Raw genomic sequence first — 19,430 nt, forward strand, 5'->3', positions numbered from 1 at the left:
CACCACGAGCAAGTGGGACTTATTCCTGGGAGGCAAGGGTGGTTCCAAATTCACAAAATAATCAATGTGATACATCACATCAACAACTGGAAGGATAAAAAGTATATGATCATCTCAATAAATGCAGAAAAAACATTTGACAATATACAACATCCATTTGTGATGAAAACTCGTTTACAGGGAACATACCTCAACATAATAAAGGCCATATATGAAAAACCCACAGCTAAGATCATACTCAGTGGAGAAATACTGAGAGCTTTTCCACTAACATCAGGAACAAAATACAGATGTCCACTCTTACCACTTTTGTTCAACATAGTCTGGACATCCTAGCCACAGAAATCATACAAGAAAAAGAAAGAAGAGGCATCTAAATGAGTAAGGAAGAAGTAAAACTTTCACTATTTGCAAATGACATGATACTGTATGTAGAAAACCCTAAAGTCTCCACCAGAAAACTACTAAAACTGATAGATGAATTCAGTGAGGTCAAAGGATAAAAAAATCAATGTATAGATATCTACTGCATTTCTAGACACTAGTAATAAAGCAGCAGAAAGAGACATTAAGGAATAATCCCAATTATAACTGCACCAAAAATAATTTTTAAAATATGCAGGAATAGGGATGCCTGGGTGGCTCAGTCGTTAAGCGTCTGCCTTCGGTTCAGGTCATGATCCCAGGGTCCTGGGATCGAGTCCCATATCGGGCTCCTTGCTCAGTGGGGAGCCTGCTTCTCCCTCTGCCTGCTTTTCCCCCTGCTTGTGCTCTCTCTCTCTGACAAATAATAAATCTTTAAAAAAAAATATGCAGGAATAAACTTAACCAAGGAGGTGAAAGACCTGCACTCTGAAAACTATAATACACTGATGAAAGAAATTAAAGATGACACAAACTAAAGATATTCCATGCTCATATACATACTACCTAAAGCAATCTAAAGATTTAATGCAATGCCTATCAAAATACATTTTCCACAGAACTAGAACAATCTTCAAATTTTTATGGACCCATGAAAGACCCCAAATAGCTAAAGCAATCATGAAAAAGAAAAACAAAAATGGAGGTATCACAATTCCAGATTTCAAGTTATACTACAAAGCCGTAGTAATCAAAACAGCATGATATGGGCACAAAAACGGACACATAGGGTTCTGGGGTTAAAATGGCAGAATAGCAGTGAAACCCTGGGCTTGGCCTCATCCCTCAAACAGCTAGATCAACATCCAACGATTTTGAACAACTAGGAATACTATCTGAAGATTAAGAAAACAATCTGCACAGTTGGAGGGAGAGAACATGGCAGATGTGAGGTTCGGAGCCATGAACTAGGGGAGAGGCAAGCCACGGGACTGCAAAGGGAAGGGAACCCTTTCCTCGGTGCAAAGTCAGGGAGAGGGAGAGAGCAAGAGAGAGTACAGCAGGTAGGGATGGCACAATAAGCAGCACTGAAAAGATGCCCTGGGTCACACTGGGGGAGATCACTCCCCTTCCCGGAATACATTTGGAAGAGCGCATTTTGCCTCTCCAAGGACAAAAGGTCAGCTGGGAGCCATTGAGTGGCACTCAACAACAGGGACAGAGGTGCATGCAGAGGGCAGAGAACATTGTAGCAGCTTTTTACTGTGAGCCACAATAGACTTAAACCCCCATGCGCATGCTGAGCAGCTGCTTTTCTGGGACAGAACTGAGCAGAGAGCAGACACACGGACAGACTGCAGATAACCTGGGCGCTGCTTTTCGCTGTCTGCCACAATAGACTCAAGCCTCTGTGTGACTGCTTTTCTGGGACAGAACAAAGTAGGAGACTGAGTCGCATGCAGATGGCAGATAACCCGGTTGCAGCTTCCCACTGTGCAGCACGATAAACTCCAGCCTCCGAGCGCACTGTGCAACTGCTTTTCTGGGACAGGATGGTGCTGGGTGGGCCTCGAGGCTCTCTTCTAGGGGAGGGGATTCGGTCTGCACCTTGCCAGGTCCTTTAAAATGTGGAGTTTTGTATCCCAGCCACTGTCTAGAGATAAAATACAGGAGATCTGTGGTGCTGGGCATGCCAATGGTCCCAGGAACAGACAGGTTACGGGCAAGGATGTGCTGAAAGTCCAGGACACAGGAGATTGTTTGCCTTCCTGTGAGGGCCTCCTGAACAGTGGCCAGAAGTTCCCCACCCGGATGAGAGGGCAGGATGATGCCATCTTCCTCTGCCACCACTCCTCCTTCCCCCGCCCGCCAGCACAGGTGGGCTTCAGAGAGCAACACAGTACCTCCAGTGGAGGCTGGGGTCCCCTACACTAAAGCCCGCACCCTGTACCTGGCAGGGGTATCTTTACTAGGGCAAGTCAGCTTGTGAGCCAGTCCAACAGGCCTCTCCCTCGGAAGACCAACACAGGCCCCCCCATGTACCAAGTCTACTGATTAAAAAAGGCTCCAATGTCAGCTTCTCGTGGAAGTAGGACCAGGCTTGCTTTTTCTTTTTTCTTATTTTTAAATTTTTTTATATTTTATTTATTTTTAATTTTTTATCCTTTATTTTATATACCTTTTCCTTTTTTCTCTATTTTTCTGGTATTAGGCTTATAATTTTTTGTTCACTTGTTGGTTGGTTGGTTTGTTTCCTTCTCTTATTTTTCAGATCAGGCTTATTTTTTTTTCCTATTCTTCTTTCCTTATTCTTTTTTCTTTCTTTTTCTTTGGAATCAAGTTTATTTTTGTCTGTTTGCATTTTTGTTCCTTTTCCTTTTCTCTTGTCTTGGATCTGGCTTTTTTTTTTTCCCCCTCTTTACTTTTCCAGGCTTAACAGACAAATCAAAGCACACCTAGTTAAAGGTCCGAACACTCCCCACTACAAGAAAGGAGGAACTCTGTAGAGGATGGACCAGTGGGAAAGAGCAGCCAAAACGCAACAGCAGAGTGTACACAGCATATACCAGAAACATTTCCTGAAGTTTTTGTTGTTGGTGGTGGTGGTGTTGTTATTGTTTTTTTGTTTTGTTTTGTCTTTTTCTCCCTTCCTTTCTTTTCTGGACAAAACGATGAGATTAAGAAATTCACCCCAAAAGAAAGAACAGGAGGTAGTACTTCCTGCCAGGGATTTAATCAATACAGATATAAGTAAGATGTCTGAACTAGAATTTAAAACAACGAGTATAAAGATACTAGCTGGGCTTGAATAAAGTACAGAAGACACTAGAGAATCCCTTACTGTAGAGAGAAAAAAAGTAAAAATCTCTGAGGTCAGAATTAAAAATGCTTTAACCAAGATGCAATCCCAAGTGGAGACCATAAAAATGCAGATGAACGAAACAGAAGAGCAAATCAGTGATATAGAAGATAAAATTATGGAAAATAATGAAGGTGAAAAGAAGGGGGAAAGAAAAGTATTACATCACAAAGGTAGACTTAGGGAACTCAGCGATTCCATAAAGCGAAATAATATCCATATTATAGGAGTCCCAGAAGAAGAAGAGGGGGAAAAGGGAGAAGTTTTATTTGAACAAATTATAGCTGAGAACTTCCCTAATCTGGAGAAGGAAACAGGCATTCAAGTCCAAGAGCCACAGAGAACTCCCCTAAAAAAAATAATATATATTTATATATACACATATATATAGGTCAACACCACAATATATTATAGTAAAACTTGCAAATTACAAAGATAAAGAGAAAATCCTGAAAGCAGATCAAGACAAGAAGTCCTTAACCTACAAGGGTGGACACATGAGACTAGAAGCAGATCTGTCCACAGGGACCTGGCAGGCCAGAAAGGACTGGCATGATATATTCAACATGCTAAATGGGAAAAATATACAGCCCAGGATACTTAATCAAGCAAGGCTGTCATTCATAACAGAAGGAGAGATCAACAGTTTCTAAGATAAAAACTAAAGGAATTCGTGAACACTAAACTAGCACTGCAAAAAAATATTAAAGGGGACCCTTTGAGAGTAAAGAGAGACCAAAAGTAACAAAGACCAGAAAGGAACAGAGACAATCTATAGGAACAGTGACTTACAGGTAACACAATGGCACTAAATTCATATCTTTCAACAATTACTCTGAATGTAAATGGACTCAATGCTCCCATAAAAAGACACAGGGTATCAGAATGGATAAAAAAAACAAAACAAAACTCATCAATATGCTGTTTACAAGACACTCCCTTTAGATCCAAAGACTCATCCAAATTGAAAGTGATAGGGTGGAGAAAAATTTATCATGCTAATGGACATCAAAAGAAAGCTGGAGTAGTCATCCTTACATCAAATTAGATCTTAAACCAAAGACTGTAATAAGTCCTGAAGAAGGACACTATATCATAATAAAGGGGTCTATCCAACAAGAATAGATGAATAGAACAAGAATAATTGTAAATATTTATGCCCCTAACTTGGGATCAGCCAAATATATAAATCAATTAATAACAAATTTATAGAAACTCATTGATAATAATACAGTAATAGTAGGGGACTTTAACACTCCACTCACAGCAATGGACAGATCATCTAAGCAGAAGATCAACAAGGAAACAAGGGCTTTGAATGACACACTGGACCAGATGGATTTAAATGATATATTCAGAACATTTCATTCTAAAGCAGAATATACATTTTTTTCAAGTGCACATGGAACATTCTCCAGAATAGATCACATACTGGGTCACAAAACAGGACTCAATGGGTACAAAAAGACTGAAATCATACCATGCATATTTTCAGACCACAGTGCTATGAAACTTGGAGTCAACCACAAGAAAAAAATATGAAAGGACCACAAATACATGGAGGTTAAAGAACATCATACTAAAGAACGAATGGGTCAACCAGGAAATTAATGAAGAATTAAAAAAAATACATGGACTCAAATGAAAATGAAAACATGACAATTCAAAACTTCTGGGATGCAGCAAGGACAGTCCTAAGAGGGAAGTTTATATAGCAATACAGGCCTTCCTCAAGAAGCAATAAAAGTCTCAAATACACAACCTAACCTTATACCTAAAGGAGCTGAAAAAAGAATAGCAAATAAAGCCTAAATCCATCAGGAGAAGGAACATAATAAAGATCAGAGCAGAAATCAATAATATAGAAATAATAATAATAAAAAAGAACAGATAAACGAAACTAGGAGTTGGTTCTTTTGAAGAATTAACAAGACCGATAAACCCCTAGCCAGACTTCTCAAAAAGAAAAGAGAAAGGGCCAAATTAATAAAATCATGAATGGAAGAGGAGAGATCACAACCAACACCACAGAAATACAAATATAAGAACGTATTATGAGCAATTATATGCCAACAAAAGGGCAATCTGGAAGAAACAGCTAAATTCCTAGAATCATATAAACTACCAAAACTGAAACAGGAAGTAACAGAAAACCCAAACAGACCCATAACCAGCAAGGAAATTGAAGCAGTAATCAAAAATCTCCCAACAGAGTCCAAGGCCAGATGGCTTCCCAGGGGAATTCTACCAAACATTTTAAGAACACCAATACTTCTGAAACTGTTCCAAAAATAGAAATGGAAAGAAAACTTCCAAACTCCTTCTATGAGGCCAGCATTACCTTGATCCCAAAACTAAAGACTCCACTAAAAAAGAGAACTACACGCCAATATCCCTGATGAACATGGATGCAAAAATTCTCACCAAGAGACTAGCTAATAGGATCCAACAGTATATTAAAAGGATTATTCACCATGACCAAGTGGGATTTATGCCTGGGCTGCAGGGGTGGTTCAACATCTGCAAATCAATCAATGTGAGGGGCGCCTGGGTGGCTCAGTTGGTTAAGCATCTGCCTTCGGCTCGGGTCATGATCCCAGGGTCCTGGGATCGAGCCCTGCATTGGGTTCCCTGCTCAGCGGGGAACCTGCTTCTCCCTCTCCCTCTGCCTGTCGCTCCCCCTGCTTGTGCTCTGTCTCTCTCACACTATCTCTCTCTGTGTGTCAAATAAATGAATAAAATCTTTAAAAAAAATAAAATTAGAAAACCAATGTGAGACACAACATTAATAAAAGAAAGGATAAGAACCATATGATCCTCTCAACTGATGCAGAAAAAGCATTTGACAAAATACAGCATCCTTTCTTGATTAAAAACACTCCACAATGTAGGGGTAGAGGGAATGTATCTCAACATCAGAAAAGCCATATATGAAAGACCCACAGTGAATATCATCCTCAACAGGGAAAAACTGAGAGCTTTCCCCCTAAGGTCAGGAATGTCCACTCATACCACTGCTGTTCAACATAGTATTAGAAGTCCTAGCCACAGCAATCAGACAACAAAAAGAAATAAAAGGCATCAAAATCAGCAAAGAAGTCAAATTTTCACTCTTCAAAAATGACATGATACTCTATGTAGAAAACCCAAAAGATCCCAGCAAAAAATTGCTAGAACTGATATAGGAATTCAGCAAAGTTGCAGGACATAAAATCAATGCACAGAAGTCTGTTGCATTCGTATACATTAAAAATGAAGCAGCAGAAAATCAAGGAATCAATCCTGTTTATAATTGCACCAAAAACCGTAAGATTGCACCAAAAACCATAAGATACCTAAGAATAAACCTAACCAAACCAGTGAAAGATTTGTACTCTGAAAATTATAGAACATTTATGAAAGAAACTGAGGAAGACACACAAAAAAAAGGAAAAATCTCATGTTCATGGAGTGGAAGAATATTGTTAAAATGTTTATGCTACCCAAAACAATCTACACATTCAATGCAATCCCTATAAAAATATCACCAGCATTTTTGACAGAGCTGGAACAAACAACTCGAAAATTTGTATGGAACCAGAAAAGACCCCAAATAGCCACAGTAATATTGAAAAAGAAAACCGAAGCCGGTGGCATCACAATTCCAGACTTCAAGCTCTATTACAAAGCTGTAATCATCAAGACAGTATGGTACTGGGACAAAAACAGACACAAAGATCAATGGAACAGAATAGAGAGCCCAGAAATGGACCCTCAACTCTACGGTCAACTAATCTTTAACAAACCAAATATCCAATGGTAAAAAGACTGTCTCTTCAACAAATAGTGTGGGAAAATTGGACAGCCACATGTAGAAGAATGAAATTGGACATTTTTTTTTTTTACATCATACATAAAAATGAACTCAAAATGGATGAAAGACCTAAATGTGAGACAGGAATTCATCAAAATCCTTGAGGAGAACACAGGCAGCAACCTCTTTGACCTAGGCTGCAGCACTTCTTGCTAAACAGGTCTCCAAAGGCAAGGGAAACAAAAGCAAAAATGAACTACTGAGACTTCATCAAGATAAAAAGCTTTTGCACAGCAAAGAAACAGTCAACAAAACTAAAAGACAACCTACGGAATGGGAGAAGATATTTGCAAATGACATTATGGATAAAGGGATAGTATCCAAGATCTATAAAGAACTTATCAAACTCAACACCCAAAAAAACAAATAATCCAGTCAAGAAATGGGCAGAAGACATGAGCAGACATTTCTCCAAAGAAGACATACAAATAGCCAACAGACACATGAAAAAATGATCAACATCACTTGACATCAGGAAAATACAAATCAAAACCACAATGAGATATCACCTCACACTGGTCAGAATGGCCAAAATGAACAACTCAGGAAACAACAGATAATGGTGAGGGATGGGGAACCCTCTTACACTATTGGTGGAAATGCAAACTGGTGCAGCCACTCTGGAAAACAGTATGCAGTTCCTCAAAAAGTTAAAAATAGAACTACACTATAACCCAGCAATTGCACTTCTAGGTATTTACCCAAAGGATACAAAAATAGTGATTGAAGGGGCACATGCACCCCAATGTTTATAGCAGCAATGTCCACAAGAGCCAAACTATGGAAAGAGCCCAGATGTCCACTGACAGATGAATGGATAAAGAAGATGTGTTATGTATATACAATGGAATATTACTTGGCCATCAAAAAGAATGAAATCTTGTCAACCTCAATGACATGGATGGAACTAGGGGGTATTATGCTATGCGAAATAAGTCAGGCAGAGAAAGAAAAATATCACATGATTTCACTCCTATGTGGAATTTAAGAAACAAAACAGATGAGCATAGGGAAAGGGAAGGAAAAATAAAGTAAGATAAAAGCAGAGAGGGAGGCAAACCATAAGAGATTTTAACTCTAGGAAACAAACTGAGGACTGCTGGAGGGGAGGAGTGTGGGGGATGGGGTAACTGGGTGATGGGCATTAAGGAGGGCACATCATGTGATGGGCACTAGGTGTTATAGGCAACTGATGAATCACTAAATTCTACCTCTAAAACTAATAATACACTATATATTAACTAAATTGAATTTAAGTAAAATTTAAAAAGAAAAACAGACACATAGATCAATAGAACAGAATTGAAAGTCCAAAAATAGCTTTTTTTTTCGCAACGGGTTTGCCGCCAAAACACAGGTCTCGTGAAAACCACCACTCAACCTAAACCAAAATGGGAAAGGAAAAGACTCACAACAACATCGTCGTCATTGGACACATAGATTTGGGCATGTCTACCACTACTGGTCATCTGATCTACAAATGTGGTGGGATCAACAAAAGAACTATCGAAAAATTTGAGGAGGAGGAAAGGGCTCCTTCAAGTATGCCTGGGTCTTGGATAAACTGAAAGCTGAACGTGAACGTGGTATCACCATTGATATCTCCCTGTGGAAATTCGAGACCAGCAAGTATTAGGTGACCATCATTGATGCCCCAGGACACAGAGACTTTATCAAAAACATGATTACAGGCACATCTCAGGCTGACTGTGCTGTCCTGGTGTTGGTGAATTTGAAGCCGGTATCTCCAAGAATGGGCAGACCCGTGAGCATGCCCTTCTGGCTTACACACTGGGTGTAAAACAACTAATTATTGGTGTTAACAAGATGGATTCCACTGAGCCACCCTACAGCCAGAAGAGATACGAGGAAATCGTTAAGGAAGTCAGCACCTACATTAAGAAAATTGGCTACAACCCTGACACAGTAGCATTTGTGCCAATTTCTGGTTGGAACGGTGACAACATGCTGGAGCCAAGTGCTAACATGCCTTGGTTCAAGGGATGGAAAGTCACCCGTAAAGATGGGAATGCCAGTGGAACCACACTGCTTGAAGCTCTGGATTGCATCCTGCCACCAACTCGTCCAACTGACAAGCCTTTGCGTCTGCCTCTCCAGGACGTCTACAAAATTGGTGGTATTGGTACTGTCCCTGTGGGCCGAGTGGAGACTGGTGTTCTTAAACCTGGGATGGTGGTCACCTTTGCTCCAGTCAATGTTACAACTGAAGTAAAGTCTGTTGAAATGCACCATGAAGCTTTGAGTGAGGCTCTTCCTGGGGACAATGTGGGCTTCAATGTCAAGAACGTATCTGTCAAAGATGTTCGTCGTGGCAATGTGGCTGGTGACAGCAAAAATGACCCACCAATGGAAGCAGCTGGCTTCACGGCTCAGATGATTATCCTGAACCATCCAGGCCAAATCAGTGCTGGATATGCACCTGTGCTGGATTGTCACACGGCTCACATTGCTTGCAAGTTTGCTGAGCTGAAGGAGAAAATAGATCGTTGATCTGGAAAAAAGCTGGAAGATGGTCCCAAGTTCTTGAAATCTGGTGATGCTGCCATTGTTGATATGGTTCCTGGCAAACCTATGTGTGTTGAGAGCTTCTCTGACTATCCTCCTCTGGGCCGTTTTGCTGTTCGTGACATGAGACAGACGGTTGCTGTGGGTGTCATCAAAGCAGTGGACAAGAAGGCAGCTGGAGCTGGCAAGGTCACCAAGTCTGCCCAGAAAGCTCAGAAGGCTAAATGAATATTATCCCCAATACCTGCCACCCCAGTCTTAATCAGTGGTGGAAGAACGGTCTCAGAACTGTTTGTGTCAATTGGCCATTTAAGTTTAATAGTAAAAGACTGGTTAATGATAACAATGCATCATAAAACCTTCAGAAGGAAAGGAGAATGTTTTGTGGACCATGTTTTCGTGTGTGTGTGTGTGTGTGGCAGTTTTAAGTTATTAGTTTTTAAAATCAGTACTTTTTAATGGAAACAACTTGACCAAAAATCTGTCACAGAATTTTGAGACCCATTAAAACAAAAGTTTAATGAGAAAAAAAAAAAAGAAAGTCCAAAAATTAACCCATGATTATATGGTCAATTAATCTTTGACAAAGGAGGCAAGAATATGCAATGGGAAAATGACAGTCTCTACAACAAATGGTTGGGAAACTGGACAGCTGCATGCAAAAGAATGAAACTGGACCACTTTCTTATACCATACGTAAAAGTAAACTCAAAATGGGTTAAAGACCTAAATGTGAGACTTGAAACCATAAAAATTCTAGACGAGAGCAAAGGCAGTGATTTCTCTGACATCAGCTGTAGCAATATTTTTCTAAATGTGTCTCCTAAGGCAAAGGAAACAAAACCAAAAATCAACTATTGAGACTACATCAAAATAAAAAGCTTCTGCACAGCAAAGGAAACCATCAACAAAACTAAAAGACAATCTATGAGATGGGAGAAGATATTTGCAAATAACATATCTGATAAAGAGTTAGTATCTGGGGCACCTGGGTGGCTCAGTCGTTAAGCGTCTGCCTTTCGCTCAGGTCATGATCCCAGGGTCCTGGGATCGAGCCCCCCATCGGGCTCCCTGCTCTGCGGGAGGCCTGCTTCTCCCTCTCCCACTCCCCCTGCTTGTGTTCCCTCTTTCACTGTAGTCTCTGTCAAATAAATAAAATCTTTAAAAAAAAAAATAGTAACCAAAATAAAGAACTCATACAACTCACCAACAAAGAAAACAAGCAATCCAATTAAAAAATGGGCAGAGGGCCTGATTAGCATTTCTCCAAAGAAGACATACAGATGGGCAAGAGACACATGAAAAGATGCTCAACATCATCCATCATCAGGGAAATGCAAAACAAAACCACAATGGGATATCACCCTACATCTATCAGAATATCTAAAATCAAAAACACAAGAAACAAGTGTTGGTGAGGATGTGGAGAAAAAGGAACCCTCATGTATTGTTGGTGGGAATGAAAACTGGTGCAGCCACTGTGGAAAACAGTATGGAGGTTCCTCCAAAAAATTAAAAATAGAACTACCTGATGATCAAGCAATCACACTACTGGGTATTTACCCAAAGAAAATAAAAACACTAAATGAAAAGATATATGCACCCCTATGTTTATTGCAGCATTATTTACAATAGTCAAGATATCGAAGCAACCCAAGTGTCCATCCACAGATGAACGGATAAAGAAGATGTAGTATATACATACAATGGAATATTACACCACCATAAAAAAGATGAAATTGTGTCATTTGAGACAACATGGATGGACCTAGAAGGTATAACGCTAAGTGAAATAAGTCAGAGAAAGACAAATGCCATATGATTCCACTCATAAGTGAAATCTAATAAAATGAATAAACAAACAAAAAGTAAAATCAGACTTATAAATACAGAGAACAAACTGATGGTTGCCAGAGAGGGGTTGGGGTGAAGGGAGAGGTAGATATAGGCTTCCAGTTATGAAATGAATAACTCATGGGAATAAAAGGCACAGCCTAAGGAATACAATCAATGATACTGTAGTAACACTGTATCAAGATAGATGGCAACTACACTTGTGGTTAACACAGCACAATGTATAAACTTGCCACATCACTAAGTTGTACAACCGAAACTAATGTAACACTGTGTGTCAGCTATACTCAAAGAAAACCATCTTTAACAGAATCATAACTAAAAAAAAAAAAAAGCCCACACAAGTAAGAAATAACAAGATGGAAATAGCTAATGAAACACAGAAGACTTTGAAAAATCATAGAAGACCTTTGCAGACCTGCAAATATATTTAAAATCTAAGTGAAATGAATAATCTCCTTAGGAAACAGACCAATTCCCATAAAAGAAATAGAGAAAATTAGCAAGGAACTGCCACTACAAAAAAAGCGCCAGGCCCAGGAGGTGTTACAGGGAATTCTATCAAATCTTCAAAGAACAGATATCCCATGGCACCATAAATTGTCCCATTGAATATTAAAGAAAACTTTACTATTTCTGTGAAAGCAAGCATAACACTGATACCTAAACTGATAAAGAAAATTATAGACAAATATCACTTATATTGATACAAAAATACCAAATAAAATAATAAACAGAATCAAGCACTACATTAAGAAAATAATATGCAATAACCAAGTGGAATTAATTCCAGGAATGCAAATTGGTTTAATGTTAAGAAAATCATTAATATACCATACATCATAGATCTAGAGAGAAAAATTATATGATTATCTCCATACATGTTTATATGGCCTCTGACAAAATTCAATATCCTTTCCCGATTAAAACACTCTCAAAAGTAGGAATTAAGCCAGTCTTGAAGCCAGTATTTCATTTGCTGGGGAAATACAAAAAGCACTTTACTAAGATCAGGAACAAAGCAAGGCTGCCTACTATCACCATCACTCTTCAACATCTTACTGGTGTCATGAGCTAAAGCAATTAGATAAATCAACTAAAGGCAAGAGAATTGGGGGAAAAAACATAAAATAGCTCTATTTGAAGATGATCTGATTGTATCTAAAACTCTAGAGAATTAATAGCAACACTAGCTCAAATGTTTAAAAATTCAATAAGGAAGCAGGTTATGAAATTAACATACAGAAATCAACAGCCTTAATATTCACAAAAATTAAGTAAGGATATAGCGTAGAAAAAGCCCCACCTTAGGAATACTCTTAGCAAGAATTATGTAAAACTCCTAAAAGGAAACCATTAAAACCCTTCTGAAAGACACAAAAGTAGATCTGAATAAATGGAAAGATATCTCTTGTTCTTAGATACGGCAAGTCAACATTATAAAGATGTCAGTTACCTAACTTATTAATTTAATGCAATCCTTATAGAAGAATACAAGCTTCTTTACTGAGATAAACAAGTTAATAATAGTGTTTTTTTAGAAGTGAAAATAGCCCGGATATCACTAGAAAAGGAAAATTACAAAGCAGGGAACCAGTCTTACCTGACATTAAAACATAGTATAAGTCTTTAAAATAAAATAGAATGGTCCTGGTATATGAACTGATAAACAGACCAGTGGAATAGAAAGTCCAAAAAAATAATCAAATAAATACGGTCACTTAGTATAAAGGTGACATCTTAAATCACTGGGGCAAAGACTGATTTTTTTCCTTAATAAATGGTTTAGAGACATCTACTTTGAGAAAGAAAAAAATTAAATCCATACCTCATACATGCAATCCAAAGAAATCAGGCATTTAAATGTAAATGATTAAATAAGAGATTAAGTGTAAAAATGATACAAGTACTAAAAGGTAACAGGTAAATTCATTTATGACCTGGGTGTATGTACACAGTTTTTAACTAATTTAATTTAATTTAACACAATTCAGCTTCAATAAAAGACTGATAAATTTGACCTCATAAGATTAAGAACCCTTTTACATAGCAAAAAGTACCATCAACAGTCAAAATAACAGCTGTTGAATCGTGAGAAAATATCTGTAACACATATCACAGATGGAGATCTAATATCCCTAATAAAGAACTTTTGAAAAGTGAAGGGGGGGGGAAGAACAAAATTCTCTTAAGAAAATAATGTGAACAGAAAATTCACACACACACAAAAAAAATTTAAGGGATCTTAAACACACAAAAAGATATGCTATGGCCCCACTTCACACCACTCTGCCTCTTATTCACCATGTTCCGTGAATATTCCACACTATCCCTCTGCAAAAACTTCACGCTTATTTACTCCCTCTTGTGCTCTCTCCACCAACTCCGCTAACTCTTTCAATGGCTAGCCTCTTCAGCTTTTCACTTAAAAGCCACATCCTCAGAGAGACCTTCTCTGATCCCCAGTCCAAATCATAATCTGTAACTGTCTCTCCAATTTGAAAGTTAGCTTCCTCCAGGAAGGTGCTTTGCCTGTGTGGTTCACCATTGCATCCCTCAGCGTCTAACACAAAACTTGGTACATATTTCAAAGCATAGGTGTAATAAAAGTAAAGTAATGAGAGGTTAGGAAGCAGCAAACTAGATTTTAGGATTTTAGAGGTGAAATCCTCAGAGGGAAGACAAGGTCCAAGACGCAGAAAGGCAGTGAGCTGCTGAAAGGAATGGGCAAGGTTTAAAGAACTGACATTAAGGTGCTGGGTACATAATCCACATTTTTACTCAAGTCATAAGCTGCACTATCCTTCAATCTGAGCACTGTCTCTAGTTAATCCTTCCAATTCCCTTAGTACTTTACATTCAATACACCTTTTAATCTCACTGAGACCTCCAATTATCCCTCCTTTTTCTTTCACCCGGTTCATGAAACTCTTCTGGTTCCAGTTGCTTTCTTCTCCAACCTACACCCTCAATCTACAATCCCCACATCCATGCCTATCTTTTGCCACCTATCTATAGTAATTTGCAAACATGAATCTAAGAACTGCTGGGGTAGTTTAAGATTTGAGCATATTCCTGGGGCCCCAGCCTTCTTGATTCAGTAGGTCTAAGGTGGAGGCCCAAGAATCTAGATTTTTTTTAAAGATTTTATTTATTTATTTGACAGAGACACAGCGAGTGAGGAAACATAAGCAGGGGGAGTGGGAGAGGGAGAAGCAGCCTTCCTGCAGAGCAGGGAGCCCGATGCAGGGCTCGATCCCTCCTGGGATCATGATGTGAGCCAAAGGCAGACACTTAACGACTGAGCCACCCAGGCACCCCAAGGATCTAGATTTTAATAAGCACTCCCAAAGATTTGGATACGGGTGATCCAAGGATAAAATAAACACTGGTCTGGAGGAAGAGATGCCCTTCTTCCTATCCAAAGAGGATACTGCTACTTGTGCTTTGGAGCCCATGCTTTTCCATCCCCTCAGAGATTTTACTGTCCTCATTGACTGCTAGGTCTTTAATCTCTCCTTAAACCTGAATAGTCAATTTTTTCAACAAAGCACATCTGATCCATGTCATCTCCCTGCTTAAAACCCACCAGCTTTTCCTATCTCCTGTAGCCATGGTTCTCAACTTTGAATATCCTTGAAGTCAAATGTATCCTAAGCATTATCTGCAAACTACTGTTTTCTAAAATGTATTCCAAAAGATGTGAAATACCTCAGTGATGTATTTTCTTCCAAGTTTTAAACAGAAGTTTTGTTTTGAACAGAAAATGCTAAACACATTTATATAGTATTACCCTATGATGATCTGCTTTCAAGAAATCATGTGCCATAAAATGCCAAGAAATCATAGAAAGACTACCTGTTGCCTAAATATACAATGTTCCATGTGTACTGATGCATAGGCAGATTTAATAGAGAGGGCCTTCCATTCTGTGTTCAATGGTCTACATTGTGTATCTTATAGCTATTATAATAATTTTAATAACATATACTTGTATTACTCTAAATTTGTTGTATAATGAACATCTCTAGCACATAAACTCATTCCTCTGCATCTGTGTCTGAAAAGAATTCCTCTATGAGGTCATTATAACCAAATCCAAGTGCACATTTCATTTCCTAAGCTTTTTGTTGTTCTGCCAAAATATTAAGATATTCTATGGTCAAATAGTTTGGGAAAGCAAACTTGGGTAAACACTGTACCTTGCATATAGGTGCACTACTCCTCTGAACGTATGTAGATGCTGTTGTACCTATAAGCAAATTAAAAACACTGCTGCATGGTAGCTTTTTGTCATTATAGATTTTCCCAGTCAGTAGACAGTAAAGAGCCAGTTACTCTTCGGTGAGAAACTTTCCTTTTTCACAATAAAAACGAATCCTCATACTCAAAAAAATTGTGGAAATCACCGTTCCACAAAGTAAAGTCCATATTCCTTAAAACGACATACAACAAACACCTTCTATGGCCTAAACTTCCAAGCACATCCCTCTTACACAACCTTTGCAATTTTTCCTACTGTTATAGCTAAATCCTAAAATGCTCTCAATTTATCTTATCAATGAATCAAGAGTATTCGAAGTTTTTGGAATTAGGGTACTATAGAGATCAAGTAATTCAACTTCCTAACTCTACAGAGGACATCATCTTTTTGTATACCGTTTGCTCCTAATACTTTTATCTGTACTATTTTTTAATAACTTAAGACCAACGGAGAATGTGAAATTTCCTAATGATCTTCTAACACTTTGAAAAAGTGAGTTTCAATTTAATTTTCGCTTTCCATTTCCTCCATCCTCTGGTTATACCACTATATGGTAAACTCAAGCATTTCACACATTTCAAATAGAAATTAATCTTTCTAATTAATAACAGGAGGCCAATTCACTTTGCAGAAAGGACGCAGATTTGCTCCTGTAAGTTCATCTGTAAGAACCTCAGGAATTGAAAACAAAGGTAACTGAAGTTTCTGGAGTTTAGCCCTTTAACCATATAAATGAAAACCTAATGATGGTGAGGACAGCATCACTGACGTCAACGACAACAGCAGCTGACACTATTGACTCTGTGCTTTGCAGTGGTAAACACTTTACATCATTAGCTCCCTCAGATCTTCAGACGACCCTATAAGTAACGTAGATTGTCATAATTATTATCTAAATTATTGTCTTAATCTAACAGGTTCTGACAAGTTAAATAATCTTCAAGGTCCCACAAGTAAGCGCTTCCTCAGTTATTAACACCTTCCAACTTGGGGCAGGTCTCTTTCCCTCCCATCTGCATGCACTGACTCCTCGGTCCTTCCCCAGCCCTCTAGGTGGTCAAGTAGGGGACAGACGCCTCCGGCCGGGCCCCCACTCACGTTCAGCAGCCGGTACCCAGCGCCCTCCTTGTTCTCATCCTTGGGCAGAATCATGGTCTTGTTATGGTCCTGGAAGTTAGGAGCCGAAGAAAACTCTGACGCTTTGCTGTGCATGATTTCCAGGTTAGCATTCGGACTCTTCTGAAGTATAGGGGCTGTGTACAGGGAATGGACCTGCCCGCCGCGGTTATCAGCGGCGTTAGAACCCTTAAGCCACTTTGGGGGAAGCTCCATTCCTCCATCCTCTGCTGGATGGGTCTGCGCTTAACTGCCGGCCTGCTACTGCGCAGGCGCAGTCCTCTAGTCACCTGGCCTGGGCTTTTCCCGCGCATGCGTACACACGTGTGACCCCCCCACACACACACCTTCACCTGCCAGAGCTGGTTTCGGGAGACTGTGAGCCTAATGAACCTGGAGGATCAGCTGCAAGCACTTGCCTAAGCCATTTCAGTCTCCCTTACAAGGGAGTCATAGCATGCTCGTGAACAAGGCTCCTCAGCACTGTGATTGAACACCTTAGTTCATTTTCTTGTCTGCCCCTTAAACCATCGTAAGCCTCTTTTCCCTAAACCAATTCCTTCTGGAAGATTTACAATATCAATAATCACTTCCTTATGCTATCCCCTGAGCTCCAGATATTATGTTTCCAACAGTCTATTTGGACTTCTTTACTGTCCCATACACTCATAATACACATTAATAATCATCTTCCCTCCCAGACCTCTAGTATGTTCCAAACTCATTTAATATGGCAATATCATAGCCACAAAAGCTTAAAACTTCAGACATTTTTTTAAATTCTAACCCTAAATATTTGAACCCTATTCTTTCTTTTTATGGCACCTAATTTAAGACACTTCACATACACAACCGCAATGATTTAATCCTGGATCTCCCAGCCTGCTGTTATCCACCCTTTCCACTGCCCCAATATTAATACAGGTTACCTTTAAAAACAAACAAAACCAAAAAATAAAAATAGAAACAAAACTAGAAACTTTCAGAGCTTCTTTTTTAGCCATAAATTTGAATTCCTTAATTTGGAAATGAAGGGTATCCAAAATGCACTCTATCTCAGGATCATTATTTATTACTATTCTACTTGGGATCTATTTTTCTTTTATTCATGAGCCAGCTCAAACTTCAGCTTTCAGTTAAATCTTATAACCCCATATACATACTCTCAAAGCAGAATTAACTGTTGTCTCTAAGCTACAACCTGGCATATCACTATTAGTGGACTCATGCTATCAGAATTAATTTCAAAAGATAGTTATTTGGGGGCAGGAACCTGATCCTCAGCTTGTACCCCTCAGGGCTCATGGCACAAGAGCCCAAAACCCTCAATACATGTTTGTTGTCATCGGGGTCTGTGCTGTGTGGTGTTTACTGTGCCAAAGAGACATGCTGCCCACCAGCTCATGATGACTTCCTTAGGGCTCATGTGATGCAACATAGAAAATATCTAACCTAAATCTAGTCAAACTTCTAGACCTAACCTCCAGTGTACAGGAAATTCAGGAGATAGAGAACAAATTGAATGATGCTATTAGGAAAAAATCAAACAAATACAAAATGTAGGTAGGACATTCGAAAACAAAATGGTTTGGATTCTTTAAAAAAAATGTGAAGAGGAAATATAGAAGGTTACAGCCACTTGGAAAACAGTTTGGCAATTTCTTAAAAAATTAAACATGTAACTACCATACAACCTAGCAATTGCACTCCTGGGCAGTATCCCAGAGAAATAAAAACACACAAGTCCCACAAAAACCTGCACACAAATGTTCTTAGCAGTTTTATTCATAACAGCCAAAAAATGGAATCAACTCAGATGTTTTCCAAGAGGGAAATGGTTAAACAAACTGCAGCAGGTATCTATCTCAGAGTACAACTAAGCAATGAAAAGAAATGAACACACAGCTTGGATGAATCTCCTGGGCAGAAGAAAGATAATTCCAAAAGATTACATTCTTGAGATGACAAAATTTCAGCAATAGAAGACAGCTTAGACAGCCAGAGATTGGAGTTAGAGGTGCAGAGATGGGGATGTGGGAGGGAGATATAAAAGGGCAACAGTGAGAGATTTCCGTGGTTTGGGGAACTGTTCAGTATCTTGACTGAGAAGGTAGATACACAAACCTACATGACTCGTAAAACTGTATAGAAATTAACACGCACACACACACACACACACCAGTGTAAGTAAAACTAGGGAAATTTGAATAAGATCAGTGGGTTTTAACAATGTCAATATTCCAGATATGATATTATACTACAGCTTTGTAAAATATTATTCAGAGACACTGGCAAGGTGTACAAAGGATTTCGTTGTATTATTTCTCAAATATGCATGAATCTACATTTATCTCAGGAAACTTTTCAGTTAAAAATGTCATGGGAGGAGAAAGAAGGTGAGAAGGCCATTTAAAATTAAGAGATAAGGGCGCCTGGGTGGCTCAGTTGGTTAAGTGACTGCCTTCAGCTCAGGTCATGATCCCGGAGTCCCGGGATCGAGTCCCATATCGGGCTCCCTGCTCAGTAAGGGAGACTGCTTCTACCTCTGACCCTCCCCCCTCTCATGTACACTCTCTCTCTCTCTCATTCTCTCT

General features: G+C 39.0%; 1 protein-coding gene across 19 annotated transcripts in view; it reads right to left on the reverse strand.

The window, feature by feature from the left end:
• C2CD6 (C2 calcium dependent domain containing 6) overlaps positions 1–17,086 on the reverse strand; it is a 146,109-nt gene extending 129,023 nt beyond the window's left edge. For all 19 annotated transcript variants that reach the window (XR_003519454.1, XR_003519455.1, XR_003519452.1 and 16 more), the window contains exon 1: positions 16,819–17,086. Coding sequence is in view for 13 of the 19 variants with exons in the window: in XM_027591437.1 (XP_027447238.1) it covers positions 16,819–17,052 (234 nt within the window). In the remaining 6 variants the exon portion in view is untranslated. The remainder of the gene's footprint in view (positions 1–16,818) is intronic.
• Positions 17,087–19,430: the final 2,344 nt, after the last annotated feature.

This window comes from Zalophus californianus, chromosome 3, assembly GCF_009762305.2.
Source record: "Zalophus californianus isolate mZalCal1 chromosome 3, mZalCal1.pri.v2, whole genome shotgun sequence".
Classification (NCBI taxonomy): Eukaryota; Metazoa; Chordata; class Mammalia; order Carnivora; family Otariidae; genus Zalophus; species Zalophus californianus.